Below are 16,312 nucleotides of genomic sequence, written 5' to 3' on the forward strand. Positions count from 1 at the left end.
TCTATACATTGCCAGTTAGGCTTCATTCCTGGACTAGGAGCTGTTGTATTTGTTCATTCAATTCATCTTGTTTTGATTGAATTCTGGAAGAGCGGGAAAACCTTTGGTACTGCTCTGATATTTTGCTACTCAATTAGTGTTTGTTTATCAAAGAGTAATCCTCTCCCTATCAGCTTTTATGTCCAGCAGCATTGTCCAGGAAGAAAGCTCAATTTCATAGAACATTTTTTTTCAGTTTTACATCTAGTTGTGATCTTAGCTTCTAGCCCAGTTTGTGATATGTCAAATGGACAATTAGGGAGCAGGATATCGTAGTCCTGGGGCCAATTGTTATATTTATTTGAGAGCAATTTTATTCAATCATCCATATGTTGTTCAATTCATTATCCTGCTTGATGGGAGGTGGTTTTGCTTCTGTACTTATGGCACTTATGTGTATGTTCATGTTGAGTGTATATGAACTACTTTGTTTCTTGATTTTTATATTCGGGTGGTCCTCAAGCATATTTTGCATTCGTAAATGATGAAAGGAGATAACTATTTACCATATATATGACTGCAAAGCTGGACTAGGATGGTTATTATACATGCACCTTACACGTCTTTTCACTATCCCAGCCGAGCTTGCAGTCCTATATAATTAACTCTATAATCCGATGTGGATCAATCAAATAATAATGGCGATGATGATATGGCTCGAGGCCATATTTCTTTATTACTTCTAGGACTTTAGTACTGAGTTCGTGGGTTCGGAGAGGAAGCATTCTTCTCAAGTCAGCATTTATATGCCAGTCCTACTAGTTCAGAGAGTAGCTTCTCTCAAGAAAATTGTTTAGGCCAACCTCAGATAGGACGTCCAGCTCGTCTTGAGAGAAGCTGCTCTCTGAACTAGTAGGACTGGCACATAAATGCAGACTTGAGAGAATGCTTTCTCTCTGAACATGTAATCAATATTGAAGTCCTAATAAGGCCATTTGCTAGAGCCACTGAGCCTCACTCCCTCCCTCGTTGGCTTTATCTCTACCTCCCTCCTTTCTCAGCTCTCTATACATATACTACTCAATCGCTCGTCGTCATCGTATGCAAAACTTCCAGGAAGGAATGGCACCATCAACCACCAATCCGACCCAAGTGCCAAAAGGAGATGTAGTGCCACCGTCAAACATTGAAGAAGGTAGCCCGAGCCACTACCTCATCGTAGAACAAATAGGCGCATGTGGAGTTGATGAGGTAATTCATAATTAGATGAATGCATCTCTTCTACATATTATCGTATAGGTTCCTAATAGTTTTTTCGCATCTGCACAGATGCTTGATGCTCCGGAGGGTCACGACAATGAGCAATCCCAAGCGCGGCATCGTGTCCGAGGTCCCTCGAAGATGCCTACCGAGCAATTTGTGATCACGAAGGTCTCTCCAGCAGGGGAGTCAACTGCACCTGAGAGAGTTCTAGGACCGTATAAGTCAGTCTGTGGTATTGCTGTTAAGGATCACGTGCCCATCAGCTACAGATTGTGGACTCGCGAACGAGGTGATCCGCATGTGGTTCCTGATTCGATCAAGAACGACATCTTGTGGCCTAAGATATTAGAGAAGTTCGACTTCCCTGAAAGGACAAATATGGACTGGCGAACTCAAAGAAGAACCTTTACCCCCACAAAATCGGCAGCTGTGGGTATCTAAGGAAAGAACGACAGTGGAAACAACAGCTAGATCAACTGCGAGAGAGAGGTGTCACGCTTGAGACGGAGAGCTCAAACGATCGATCGATGTGCTTCATTCTTGGGAGGGGTGCTTCTTACTCATCTGATGGAAGCTTATACTTTACAAACTACAAAGACCAAAAAGTGATGCAAACGCTTGCAAAAAAGCTTTTGGAAGCCCACGAGCAGTCTGCACAAGGCTCTTTCAAGCCAGACAGGGATAGGGACGAGCTCACTTTGGCCCTGAGAAACAAGGAGCACGGTGGTCGCACATGAGGCGTTGGGGTGATGGGTTGGAAATATGGATTTCCAGATGAAGTCGATGGTTACAAGAGCCGAAAGAGATCCCAAGCACAGTGAAATGCAGAACGAAAGGCAGAATAAGCTAGGATGATGGAAATACTTGAACAAGCGCTAAAAAATGAGAGAGAATATACAAAAGAAAAAATAGCACAAGCAGTAACACAAGCCCTCATCCGTGAACGAGGCACCATTGTGAGCCAATAGGAATGGCCGGCAACGTCTCCTGAGGTTGTGTGCTCCAGCCCCAGTGATCGTCGAAGTAGTTGTGCGTCCACGGGAGTTTCGGGAGCTGACCCCATCACTTATCCCGTGGATCTCATCACAGCACGGACACCATATGAACTACACAATGGTGCTAGGAATTACCATCAAGGTGGCTTTCGGCGTGGCTTATCCTCGTGGCTCCCATGAACATTTGCACAGACATCCGATACCTAAGGGCTACACTATGATCGAAGTAGATGAGGTAGTTGACCAATACCGCCATGTTGAGGTGGACTACCCCGCAAAGGAGGGGATGAACATTATAGGAGAGAACGAGCACACATTCATCGCATGTGAGAAGGTCTACATAGTATTTCCACCAGGTATGGGACAGTCCTGGTCTATTAATTAGCAGATCCTCAGCATAGAATGAGCCACTTGTGGTGTAGTGGGGGAAGAATGAAACTTTCTGGAGCTACAAGGCACAAGAGGGGACTTCTGGGTGGTGTGACGTCACTTTGACGGTGGTGAAACCTTAGCAAGCTTATTCTTGTTAGGAAGATGCTTTGTAAGGGCCCTGTAGTGATTTTTTGGTGACACACAATAGACATGTGTTAAGTGTTTTGCAAACATAGCAACATAGAAATTACGACTTATGAGGAAAGCTAAACAACCTATGTATATTGTAAAATCTGATATATCAGTCGTACTCACGATTATGAGATACTTGGATCCTCACATGATTTATTAGTTTTGTTTGGTTTGGTTGGTTGGTGGGATGTTACCTGTGATAGGTATCAAATCGGTTGGTTTGGTGATAGTTCAAAAACATATAGAGATGTTTCTAGGCAGTATAAGTCTAGTGATAAATCACCTAGTTAAATAGGTTGCTTTTATAATTCTAAGATAGTATAGTTAGCATTTATACAAGTTTAACTTGTTATAGCATGTTCTTTTATTTAAGCTTGTATGTCATTTATTTTTCACATTTGGGGAGTACGATATATACTCACACTTGTTATTTCCATCCAAATATATATCAAACATTGCTAAGACAATGAAAGAGAATCAGACTACTACATCGATAAAAATGAAGATTACTAGACTGATGGATCCTGGTCAATCGACTATGGAAGATGGGAGCTTCGTTATGTTTTACTAGTATGCTTTAGTTAAAGACTTTGATGCCTTTATTTTGTTTAAGTTAAATGTTGTAATAATGGTACTGTGTACGATAAATACACTGATGAAATCGCTACATATATAAAACTTGAGTATATATGTGGTTTATATCTTGTTTTGTTCTTTTATAAAATCGAGTGTGACAAGTCTTTATAAAATTTTGCAAGAACTTTTATTTTTTTTGTAAAACGTTTTTATTTCTTTTATGTTCAGGATTTAGGCTGTTACAACATGCTTCATTCTCTTTTTATCACCAGGCTTTGTACTCTATATGCAATGAAGCCTCCTGCATAGGATTAACCTGTTAGGTTGAGTAAGAATGCCATGTAGTTCGCTTGCTGATTCTTATGGATTCCATAACATTGCAATACTACGAGTGAAAAGCTATAGATGATGGGCTTGAGATCACCCCAACAAAGGAAATGGGAGCAAAGAGCGACAGAGGGGAAAAAACAGGGAGAAGGTAGGCTCAGCCTTTTCTAGCTGTCGGAGATAGTATGTTGCCTTGGTCGGAAAATGATGGTACCAATACACGTGCAAAATAAGATTCTCAGGTGCTCAGTTGGTAACTCCTGTCGCGGAGGCTACCCATCCAGACTAAGCCCGTGGCATCGCACCGCCCATGAGTTAATTTCTTTCCGATAGCCTCAACACCTCTGGATCATAATTAGATCGCTCATGTCCATTGCTAGTGGAGTCGAATGCTTCGTAATCCTTTTAAGTAGACATATATATATATAGGTTATAAATTATAGATATATAAAATATGTATGTGTAGAATGTAATATGAGTTCAGGTTTTACAATTTGTATCTCAGTGTAGAGGTTAAAACAATTAAGATTCTCGAGTGTGAGGTTCTGTTAAAGTATAATTATATTGTACACCTTTGACCATTAGTTTAAGTTTTCGAGTAAACTTCTTGCTACATGAAACTTAATATATCTGAAATCAGTTCTTCACAATTGTTGAATTAGATTTTGCAGATTATTGAATAAAGTATTTTAATTTGTTGAATGCGTATGTAATGGCAATAGAATTAAATATAAATCACACGTAATAAATTGTAGGTGGAATAGAAAAAGGAAATAGAATGAAAAAAATGAAAAACAAAAAGGCTGTTACATGGGCCTAATGGGCCGACTGTCAGCCTACCTATAGGGCTTTTGGCGTTACCTTGCCAAGAAGAATTAAAGCGATCCTCTAAAACGTGAAGAATTAAAACGAAGCAAAGATAGCGCAGAAAAAAAAGGAGAAACTATTTTAACGGCTCGTCGGCCTCCACGAAAACGAAGACGACGCGAACCCCAAAAAATATCACAAAATCTTCCTTCCTCTCCTCGCGGCCGCGGCGACAGGAAGAAGAAGACGACCACGTCGGCGGCGATGGCGTGCCGCGCACTCGCGCTCCGCTCCCTGCTCCTCCCCGACCCGCTCAACCGTCTCCCGGCCGCCGCCGCCGCCTCGGCCGCGTCGCCACCCGCGGGGAGGGCGCCCCGTGGCGGCAGTCGCCGCCCCCACCTGCGCTGCTGCTCCGGTGGCGGGGACCCCGGGCAGCCGCCGCAGGAGGCCGTGCTCGAGGCCATCTCCAGTGAGTCTGCCCTTCCCGTTCCGTTTGCCAGTTACTTCTCCCTTCTTGTGCCGAAGTGTAGTGGTTGCCCGGCGCTTCCGCCAGTCGCTTTGGTCGGCGCTTGCCCAGTTGATTGGTAAAGAATAGTTATATATATCGGGATACCGACTCACTGGTTGATTTGCGATGGTTGGATTCGTGGGGTTATGCGGATAGGTAATATTGGGCGCTGTTTTTGATGGAATCAGTGCGAAATGGGATTCGTCGGTGGCTTGGTGTGATTGTGCCAAGACAGTTTCCGCCATAGCTTCCTTCTTGTATGCTGCGTTTGAATGCTAGCGTGTCGACATATCCTGCTGAAGATTTCTGTTAGAAAAATGGAAGTCCGTGGCGGATCCAGGATTTCAACCATGGGGGTGCGAACTTAAGCGATGCAATTCACCAAATTCAAGCAATAGAGCCCAACAGCCAAACAACAAACAAAACAGTTAAGTTACTTTTCACTTAAGGGTTGTACAATCTTGATTTTTCTCGAGGATTGTACAATCTTGAATCAACTACTGGTCAGCTGCGCGCTCCCTCTCACAGCAGTTGATTGATAACCCAAATTTACCTTTTTTGAGTCGCTCTTGTTGCTCGCTGCCGTTTCAGAGAATCAGCGTGGTGACATGGTCGCGTGGAGGTCCTCCAATGGTTATGTTGATTGATAACGGTAGCAGCTAGCAACGGCAGCCAGCGGGGCATGCGGTGTGCCGGCGTCAGCCATCTTGCGTGGGCCGATCACTGTGGCGCCATGCATATAGCAACCAGAGTTAACCGAGGCATAGAGGGGTCAGGGCGTGAGGGGATCTGTGATCGATCGTCAGGTGCCACCATTCAATCAATCATCAATAGATGGTGCATACGTGTGTGCGTTTTGCCGCCTGTTGGGCCTGTGGGCTTAGGAAACGAGGATTTGCTGGCATGGTGGGCTATTTTGCTTGGTCGGGCACTTGGGCTTTATATTTGATGAGCTATTATATATATACGATATACTATGAGGTATTTATACTTCGTATTTCTGCAGAAAATTTGGGGATACAGTTGTACCCCCATGCACCTACAGTAGATCCATCCAATGCCGTCACTCAGTCTTGAACTTATGGGATGATTTGGTTTCGTTTCAGTACATTGTATTCTAATCCCTCGTAACATCGATTCGCTGTTTATCTGTCATTTGGTACTTCCTGTTCTTCAGTATAAGAACCTCACGATTCCAAAGAATCTACTGAGAGAATCACAAGGTGGAATGTTCAATAGAAATAATTGAATGCGGAGGCTTATCTTGTTTGCTGTATTATATGAAGTACAGTCACCACAATCACATAGATGAATTGGAGTATTGACCGATATATGGATGATAAGTTGCATATTCTGCTTGTCGGACTATGTGTGCGTGGTTACGTTCTCAAGATTCGCAAAGATACACTTTTCTCCTACTGTTTGCTTTGATCTAAGGAATGATTTCCAGTTTCCACTCAGCTAGAAGTTTTGCTAGAGTTTGTTCTATGTTTTACTTCATACTGACTTCTATTTTGCTGAAACCAGAGGTAGCAAGGTCGAAAGGAAGGGTTGCACTCACAACAAATATGGTCATGGGTGGTACTGTGACTGATGATGCAAGTGATGAATGGCTTGTTCTGGATCAGAAGGTGTGTCTCAGTGTCCAACTTGTCCTATTTGTTGTTGCAACTTACATTTTTTAGATAATGGAATAAAACTATCCCAGCCTCTACATTGTTGCTACTTACATGCATGATGGACATACAATGGGCACTATTGGGGGCATTGATTTTTGATAAATTCAATATAAACCCTTGATATATATTTGAAATGTTCTTTTGTGCCAACATTTCATTGACAAAAGGTTCCTTCTGAAGCAATAGCTTGGTAACATTACATTACTAGCTTCTGTGTTCATGCAGATGTTGGATTTATGGTGTGTTCTGACTTTTTGAAATGGTGAATCATGGGAATGGATCAAATGACTCGTTACTGCATGACATAGTCATTTATGGTTTTGTTTCTATGTATTGAATACGATATTTTACACCATCAATGATGTTAGGCATTTTTTGGGAAAACAATAGTGATTGAGAATTCTCAGGGCACAAACACTTGAGGATCAGGCTTTCATTTTCAGTATGCTTTTATCATGATTATTGCTGCTTCATGCTAATGCTTTTTCTGTGTGCAACGAAGTGCATTGTTCTGCTCTACCCTCCTAGTTTTTGAGTTAAAAATTTGAAGGAACCTTGAAAAACCTGAACTCTATACCATCAAACTAGCCCTGGTACCCAATAATACCATCAAAAAGTTCCCCCTTCTATCCATACCATCACAGACTTAAACATTAGCATCCATACCATCAACCATGACTTGCCCTGTTGCTTTGCCGTTTCATTTTCTTCTATTGCCCGGAATACCCTCCCAGACTCGAAACAGGAGACGAACCAAAGTGTCGTTCTTCAACAAGATAACGTGGGCAGCCCTCGGGAGGACGGCGCTCGGTGTCAACAGAGCTTCTCCACCGCTGATGAAATGAGCCACTTCGATTCACATACATGCAAACAGCTTCAGTACAAATGCTGCTGAAAAAACTCTGCACAAATGCTTGACAATGAGGGGGGGCCCCTCCTAGACTTGTTCTGGCAACAACAGGACTGGGTAGCCGCAGCCGGAAGCCATGGATGTGACAATGGGAAAGAATGAGTTGTGCGAAGTTGTGAATAACGAAGGGGAGGGGAAATTTCGTCCCAATAAATGGTATAGATGAAATTTCTTGTTTAGGCATTGCTTAATACACTGCTATTTTGTTTCACAGGTTAATTCATACCCCACAGATAGAGGATTTACAGCAATTGGTACTGGAGGTGATGATTTTGTCCAGTCAATGGTAGTTGCTGTTGAATCTGTTCTGCAAGAATCCATTCCCAAGGTTAGCGTTTACAGTTGTTGAAAATATTTAAAAATATTTTATTTGTTGGGGGAAAAATACACTGACATGGATTTCATACTTCTAGTGCTTTGCGTAATCAATGTTCCAACTTAGCAGTACATTGATTATGTGCTAATAAGTTCAGATACTGTTACTCCAACAGTGCATTAGTCATTTTTACACGTAGTTATTTGCTGTTTACCCATATCTTAGATGGTACTAGTAGACTAATAGTTCCATGTAAACTATGATTCCCTGTGTCAATGCATGGAGTAAGGCTCTGTTTCTGGTTTTGATTCTGCTACTAGCAGAAGCCAGAAGTCAGAACAAACGGGGTTCTAAAGAAGTAGCTTCTGGAAAAGCCAGAAACCTGCTTCTAAGGAAAATAAACTAAAGCTGAGAAGCTCGCTGAGATGCTGAGAAGCCAAAAATTTGTTGTAGAAGCTAAGACCATCTCCAGTAGAATCGGCATTTTTGAAGATCCGGTTGCTACAGTACTTTGCGGTAACTCCAGCAACAGTGCTAAAAGAGACTGCCAGTGGGCCCGAAGGGAGAAAACAAAGTCTGTTACTGTAACAACACTGTAGCAGTACTGTTTACAGAGGCTGACAGCGGGCTCAGAGAGAGAAAAAGAGGAGTAAAAGGTAAAAAATAGGGTAGCTGCTGGAGATGAAAAAATAAGGGATATTGTAATAGTGATAGGAGATGCTATAATAGTGTTTTAGAGAATGAAAATTTGAGGTAGCTGCTGGAGATGGCCTAACAGTTTATTTTCAAAAACAGCTTTTCAGACAAGTTAAAAACACAGCTTTTCAGAAAAGCTCAAACAAACAGGTCCTAAGTAGTGTATCATAGGAGCTATCAAACTCCATTGTTTCAATTGTAGTTTTTTTCTTGATGAACGCTTATGCATTGTACAATCTTTCCCTTGCTTTGTTTCTCTCATTCTCTTTATATATATCTCAAATTGGTCTGCACAGGGCCGGGTATCTCAGAAATTATCTTCCAGGGGAAAATATGTTTCTGTAAAGATTGGGCCTATTCGTGTGGTCTCTAGTGAGCAGGTAACCCAATTTTTTCCCCTTAATTTCGACAGAAAACTTCATCAGATAAATGATATCTATTTACTCGGTTTCTTTTTCTATTCATTTCATTATGTATTGACATTGAGTCGTTGAGACATTGGCTGTTGCTTTTCAGGTTCAAGCCGTGTATCGTGCCATGAGAAGAGATAACAGGATGAAATACTTCTTATGAGCTGCTATTACACATCCTGCATGTCTCGTAGCTCCCCTTCATCTAGTAATATGAGAGTCATGCCATGCATCCTGCCGTACTTGTAAGTACTGAATCAAATGGAAAGCTTGTGTTGATTGCATGATTTCTAGGTGGCCTCTTGTGATGCGAAGATTCCCTCGTTGCAGGCTGGAGCCTGGTGAATTCAGAAGGAAATGGGAAAGATCTTTTCTGTGGCATTCAAGCCCAAACAGAAGCTGCTCCAATGATCCTCTACGGTGTAACTTGATGATTTCGGTTACATTCCGTAGTGCAGGGTGGTCATATTTAGTTACTACACATGAAAGATGTATTTTTATTGTTTCCTCTAAGATGTATTTTACTGTTTTATAATAAGTCTTCGCAAATTGTTGATGTGTGTTTTCAACGCCTGCTCCCAAACAAACATGAAACCGTCATGCTGTCATCCTCTCTGCCCTTTCAAGTTTCAACGCAAGTACTCTATAAAAACTGGCTAAAAGACACCATAGATTATTCTTTTTCCTGAAATTAAGCTAAGGGTGCTATCATGAATTTAACAATCGTCAAACTTTCTGGTGCTTGTAAATACGGCTTCATCTCATTCATATAAAGGAGGTAAAACAAGAAATCGCTGCCATCCAATCTGATTAAAGCCTCAGAGTGCATGTATGTGTGAGTAGTTTGATGAAGCATGGCTGCAGTCAGCGAGACCACCTCAGGGCTAATGTTTGGAGAACATGCCATGACTTTTTGGTCTTAGCAGTTGCGCCCTTGTACATTATGTACCCAACACAGGGAACGGCAGGAATCTTGTCCATGGAACTCATTACTTTCTGTATGTAAGTTGTGTTAATATATGCATGCAGACGACTCTAAACTCCGATGGCCTGTCTCTGTCTGGGGGTATTGGTATCTATGTCCTTAGAATTTAGTTTTAAAAAAATCTTGAAGAAATCCTCCTAACCCAAAGAGGGGGTAAAAGTACTATTGGAGTAAACAAACTCGAGGTGACTCCTTTTATTGAAATTGAAATTGAAATCATAAAGTCAGGATTATTAAAGCCACAACAGGGTAGCAAACGAAAAAAGAACAGAAGAAAAGACTACCAGTATCCAGATATACGTTCTTCAGACTGCGCTATGCAGCTATGGTTACAACATGCCAGGCGGTACTTATATCCAGCAGAATCCACAAAATCAAGCTACGGCAGATTTTTGTTGCTTTGCTGCTCTGGAGCTCACACCTCCTTGGCTGGTTCCTTCACTTTACGACCAAAGTAGCATGTGATTAAGAAACTGCATGTTAAACATATCTATATTGACAGAGTATGAGAAGAAAACATCATAGCTCACCACTTGGTATTGCTTTTCTTCTTTGTAATAGTGGTTGAACCCTAGAGTATCCTTGATCTCCTGAAAAGATGGCAACGCGCCAGGTGGAGGTACACCGCCGTCTTTTATCGCAACTAAAGCATCCTGCGTGTCAGAGATTCTTGTGCTATGAGCAATAAGTAGCGCTTTCGATGCCAAAGTTAAACACCTAATATGTTGAAAGTTGCCAGGTTACTCAATAGAAATAGTTGTGATTTGTGAGCACCAAAAAGGTCTTCTAGAACTAAGACATATTACAGTCATATATTCAATATATGCTGAAAAAAGAAGGAAAGAAAACCAGTCTGCAAAAACATTGTAACGATTCTGTGCAAGGTGAAGGATGAGACGAATGGTAGAAGGTTGTGAGTACTGTAATTGGTAACTGGAAAATTTGGCCGTTATCATTGGTGCTCCACTCATGCTTCCTTTCTCATTGAACATGGAAGTAAAGCATACATTGAAGGTGGCTAGTGCTCTGGAACATGTTTTGATCATGGGAGGTTAAGTGGGAGATTAATGTTAGGGAAGTTTGTGTTGGGTCTGGAAAATTGGAAGACATTAATATTGTATCTGGGCAACTAGCCGTTAAGGGTATAATAGGACTAGGATATTAGACTAATACCCTTAGACCTATTATACCCTTAACACTAGCTACATTCCAAAACTTAGGCTTATAGGAGTTCAAAGCCTGGTTTATATCCCTTAAGGAGAAGAGAACTGCACTGGGGTCTCCAGGACAGATAAATGCAATTTATGGTGCATGGTCTCTGGTCCTAGCTAGACAATTGTTTAACTTCTTGTGTAATAATACCAGAATAAATAACCTTCATCAATCAATAATGGAGACAACTACCCAAAAAAAGGTGAAACTTATAAAACCCAATGATTTCCATATTGGTCGTTATGTAAGAAGGAAGTGATTGGAGCATCTTATTCACATGATTGACCGATAAAGGATAACACAGGCAATGTTTAATGCAAGAAAGAGAATGTATAGCCAGCCAACAGCACGAGAAATCCGAGGTACCAGGGAAATGTAATGCAATAAGAATGGAATAACTATCCTGAGGCACAAAAAGGATCAACAGGAACTTAAGACTACCTTGTCGTGTTCAAACAAATTAAATATGCAAATGATTTCTATCAGCAGTTTGACGCTCATAGTCTCATCCTTGACCAACATAGATCAATTACAAAGAATAATGTCACATGCTTCACGTATATAAAAAAACAAACCTGCATTGCACGCATTGATACCCCAATCAAGGATAAAGGATAGACTACAAGTCTGAATCCAATTTCCTCTAGTTCAGCAGGGCTCAATATGGGAGTTTTACCACCACCTTCTAACATGTTTGCCTGTAGAACAGAGTATAAATGTCCTCATGAGTCATGTCACTGCTAGAGAAAGGAACAACTTCAGAGAAATGTTAAAAGGACATTTGGAAGCAGTCATCGTTGATGAAGAAATATGAGCAGTAAAACTAATTTCTACAGGCATGCTTTTCAATTCAAACTGAGGGAATATGAGAAAATGGTGATGTGTAAGCAAACCAGTTCATCGTACACATCTTATCTCTATACTAAAGCTGAGTCCAAATGGTGGCATTAGAGGTGCCAGATCACCACATTTCATCACTACCATCCTACCCAAACCTAAAAGACATAAATACACCTACGGAGAAATTAGATCATACATCTAGAACCTAGCATAGATACTAAAAACATCTGGAATCTACTACTGAATTACCCAATAACCCAACCTAAACCAGCAAGAGTGGATATAACCATGCTCCATGCATATAACATTAGTTAACTGGGCTACAAATCCTTCCCAAGTATTTCCTTCGTTGACTGGTAAAAACAAAATTTCCATACTAAACTACAAGATTAAAATTCCATATTGAAGTGTGGACTCAATTCTAGTTTAGAGAACACATGTTTTTGGGTGGATCTCTTTATACCCTTGTCAAATTCATTGGAAGAAAGGATTAAAGGTAACATAAACAGATAATGAGGAGTGTTATACCATACTAGGGAATCTGGAAGAATGCAGAAACAACCATGACTTTTGAATGATTATCACAATTCACAGGTAATTAGAAGGGCACCAAAAACATAGAAAACATCTAACCATCTTTGGAACTTCTGGTGCAATCACACAGAATGCCTTCATCTCTTCTACTGAAGCGAGGGCGTCAATGAAAAGAACATCTGCTCCAGCATCCGCAAAAGCTTTTACTCTCCATAATGCTTCATCAAGAGAAATAGCTTGACGAGAATCTGTCCTTGCTACAATAACAATGTCAGAGCCACTCTCCTTCCTAGCATCTACAGCAGCTTTTATGTGCATTATCGCATCCTCCCTTGAGATGACTTTCCTTCCTTCAGTATGTCCGCACGCTTTTGGCGCCACCTTAAAAAATGCTATATGTCATATTTTTTCCAGGATAAACTAAATAGAAAGATCAATTATGAAGCTGAAAGTTTCTCCTCATCTTTTGATATAACCAAAGTAAGCAAATCTAAAAGGAAATGGACAAGGATTGTATTATGCATCCTGCAAACGTAGAATTTAACAAGCCAACCACACTACAGCTTTTTGTTGGGCAGTGGCAGAGTTTATCATCTAAAACTTTCAGAAAGATCAACAGATTAAAGTTGTTATTGCAATCAGTGAGAGTTAAATATGACAAAGACCAAATGTGATATTATGTTAGTTAAACAGTGAAAAAAGATAAATGCGGTGCCATAAAACATATGTCATATAATAGCATGCTTTAACTGACTTACATTTTGAGTGCAGTAAGTCAGTAAGTGCAACATAGTAATAATTCAATTGCAATATTTTTTTGAGAACACAATGCAAAGCACATTTGCTTAATAAATTGAACATTTCAGCGTATCCATAAGTGCATTTTTCAATCAGATTACTGTAACATTTAAACTGTTATAACAAAACAATTGAATCAATTCAGTAATTAGGAAGGAATCCACTATCCAGTGAGAATATATTTAAATAGAAGAGTATATGTTTAAGATAGGTTAATAATAGGTAGCGATGCCAACCATTGAATTAGATCAAGATGATTCAATTGGATTACAAAAGTCCACCAACATCTTCCAAAGTAATGTCCTTTTTTGTTATAATATTTTTAACCCTACTTAACCAATGTTTGATCCTAGGCTGAGCATTCCTAAGTAGCCACCAGCCCACCAAGGAAGAAAAAACAGCCTCCAGAGAAAACCATACGTCACCGAGATTTCATGTTATGGGTAACCATTAAAAAAAACTCAAATGAAATTTGTTTTTTTTTTTTTTTGGAAAAGGATGAATTTTTTTGGGAGACAAACTAGATTTTGAAATTTACATGAAATAGATATTAAAACAAGCTCAACGATGAGCCCAAATGAGCAAACAAAAAAGGTCCAAATTCAAATTTATCCATTTTGTTTACTAGTGTGCTGGACTGTTGGGTGACGGGGATCACCACAATATCCCTTTACAGGAGTTAACTGGCCAAAGAATTTTTTTTACGTTAGCCACTACAGAAAATACATCTTGACGGCATATGGGCAACCTGTGTTGGTCTACAATCTACAATATCCAATATGGGTCCAGTTACTAATATTATGATCCTTGCTCTCCTAGTTGAAGGATGGCACCTGCTAGATACTTTCCCTTAACACAGAATCTTGGAGCAGGGGTTCTAATCCTAGCCATTCACAGCCTCACAAGTCTTCAGCAGGGTGAATAACTACTATTAGTATCACATAAAGAAAAATGTGCATAGAACATAAGCACTAAAGTTTCGCAATGTACACCGTATTAAACAAAATGTAAAAAAATACTGAGCAATTGCTGTCATCCTCAAGAACAACTAGGTAACTAAGCAGACATGTAGCAGCTTTTAGTTGAAATAAGTGTAATGTGTCTAATTTGTCCAAAATATGAGCAGCAATTGTCGAGGCACGTTAAGCTGCCAATCTATGGATGGATTAATCGATATTCCTTAGAGAGCACACCTGATCTTCAAGCATGATTCCAGCGAAACCAGAATTAATATACCCTTTTATAGTTCTCTTGATGTTCATAGAGTTCCCATAACCATTGTCTCCATCACCAATCACTGGGATAGATACAGCTTCAGTGATTAGACGTCCTTGATCTACCATTTCTCCATACGAAATAAGCCCGACATCAGGCAAGCCAAGTCGCGCGGCAGAAACACAGAAACCTGAAAAGATATAAAAACACTCGAATATATGAGATAATTTGAACATCCGCCAACAGTTTCTTCTGGACAAGCACAGTAAGCAAAATCTTGTCTGTTGTTATTTCTAAGGCCTACAACAGAGTAATTTCCACACTAACCCCTGTCATCGATTAAATTTGCACTCTCATTGAAGAAATGCCGGCTTAACTATATTCCACAGTTGTAATCAAATCATTTTATTTGTCGACACTTAAAACACCATTGCAGCAGCCAGCATGTACTCAGAAAAATAACCACGGAACATCTTTAGTCCGGGACAGAATGGTTGTCAATGCCATACCCTTCTTCTTGAGGTTGACTGAGCATCAAGTTCTAATGATGTACACAGTTTAGTACAATATTAAATCGTCGTGATGAAGTTATCAGTTTGCTTAGTTTTAGCAACACAGATTTCTTGTCCTGGTAATCCAGAGAGAGAAATGACCTAGTGCTTTCTTCCTTCCTAGTTCCTAGAACACGCCTGCTCGGCGTACAAAATTTTGAACATTGGAATTAGACGGTGCAAAGCCAGCCACCAACCGATCGGTATCTCAAGTTCTCAAACAAACCAAACCCCATCACGAGGGTTTTACTTTTACCACGACCAACGCACAATGGCAGACGACCGAAACAGCGAACGAACCCCGCGTGAGAATCGAGAGAGCGAGATGCACGCACCGCCCATGAATCCGATCGGGAACCCAGCGCGCTCGACGAGGCGGGCGCCGAGCGCGTCGAAGCAGCAGGGCGCCTGGTGCGTCCCCGGCGTCGCCAGGATCCGCCGCAGCGCCGCGGCCGGGGATTCCCCTGCGCGCACGCCGCGGGAGCCTTCCTCGGGGGCGAAGTAGGGGCAGCGGGCGGCCATCCCGTCAGCGGGGCGGTGGAGGAGGAGGCGCGGGCGCGACGAGAGGTGAGGACGAGGCCGGCGAGTGTAGAGGAATGGGAAGGGAAAGGAACCGGCTGGAGTGAGGGAGTGACAAGCGCGTGGTGAGTGGTGACTGGCTCGGCCTGGGTCAACCTAGCTGTTAGCGAGTCAATCGGCGTCGTCTCTGCGCACCATCATCTGCTGAATACTCCTCCGTTCAGTTGCTCAGGCGCTCGGTCCTCGCTGTCTCGCGCGATCGTTAGGCAGTCAGCTAGACAGACTGTTAGGCTGTAAGCGTTAATCATGGCTCAACTCCACTGGCTTATCTCTATTACTTAAAAAAAAAAAGATGTATTCCGTCCACCAAATATTCCTCTGCCTCCTGCGATTCGTATGTGATTTCTCTGCCTCCCCAAACCCTAGATCCCGCTTCGAGCATGCCGACATCGCAAATCTGCTAGGAGTCTAGCGGTGATGCGCACAATCTAGCGGATGACGACACGCCTCCCATCACTAGCCCTTCCTCGTGCACCGGCGAGTACGACCCTACCGTCCGATCCGGTAGACAGCGACACGCCTCTTGTCACTGGCCCATCCCCTTGTGTCCTTCCCTGGCGAGGGCGAC

The 16,312-nt window shown here is 41.6% G+C and overlaps 2 protein-coding genes across 3 annotated transcripts; one reads left to right on the forward strand and one right to left on the reverse strand.

The window, feature by feature from the left end:
• Positions 1 to 4,659: 4,659 nt before the first annotated feature.
• On the forward strand, positions 4,660 to 9,586 carry LOC133924086 (uncharacterized). The gene is made up of 6 exons (XM_062369462.1): positions 4,660 to 4,980; positions 6,547 to 6,650; positions 7,823 to 7,936; positions 8,917 to 9,000; positions 9,137 to 9,275; positions 9,361 to 9,586. The coding sequence occupies exons 1-5, from the start codon at positions 4,776 to 4,778 to the stop codon at positions 9,191 to 9,193; spliced, it is 564 nt and encodes a 187-aa protein (XP_062225446.1). The 5' UTR covers positions 4,660 to 4,775; the 3' UTR covers positions 9,194 to 9,275; positions 9,361 to 9,586.
• A 633-nt stretch (positions 9,587 to 10,219) lies between these two features.
• Positions 10,220 to 15,818, reverse strand: LOC133924085 (uncharacterized). Of its 2 annotated transcripts, none has more exons than XM_062369459.1 (6): positions 15,501 to 15,818; positions 14,593 to 14,804; positions 12,701 to 12,982; positions 11,803 to 11,925; positions 10,546 to 10,668; positions 10,220 to 10,451 (listed from the first exon to the last, which is right to left on the reverse strand). In XM_062369459.1, the coding sequence occupies exons 1-6, from the start codon at positions 15,685 to 15,687 to the stop codon at positions 10,431 to 10,433; spliced, it is 948 nt and encodes a 315-aa protein (XP_062225443.1). In that variant the 5' UTR covers positions 15,688 to 15,818; the 3' UTR covers positions 10,220 to 10,430. The 2 variants fall into 2 exon arrangements, with proteins under 2 accessions (XP_062225443.1, XP_062225444.1); XM_062369460.1 differs by having other exon boundaries at positions 10,220 to 10,456; positions 15,501 to 15,817.
• Positions 15,819 to 16,312: the final 494 nt, after the last annotated feature.

Source organism: Phragmites australis, chromosome 7 (genome assembly GCF_958298935.1).
Source record: "Phragmites australis chromosome 7, lpPhrAust1.1, whole genome shotgun sequence".
NCBI lineage: Eukaryota > Viridiplantae > Streptophyta > Magnoliopsida > Poales > Poaceae > Phragmites > Phragmites australis.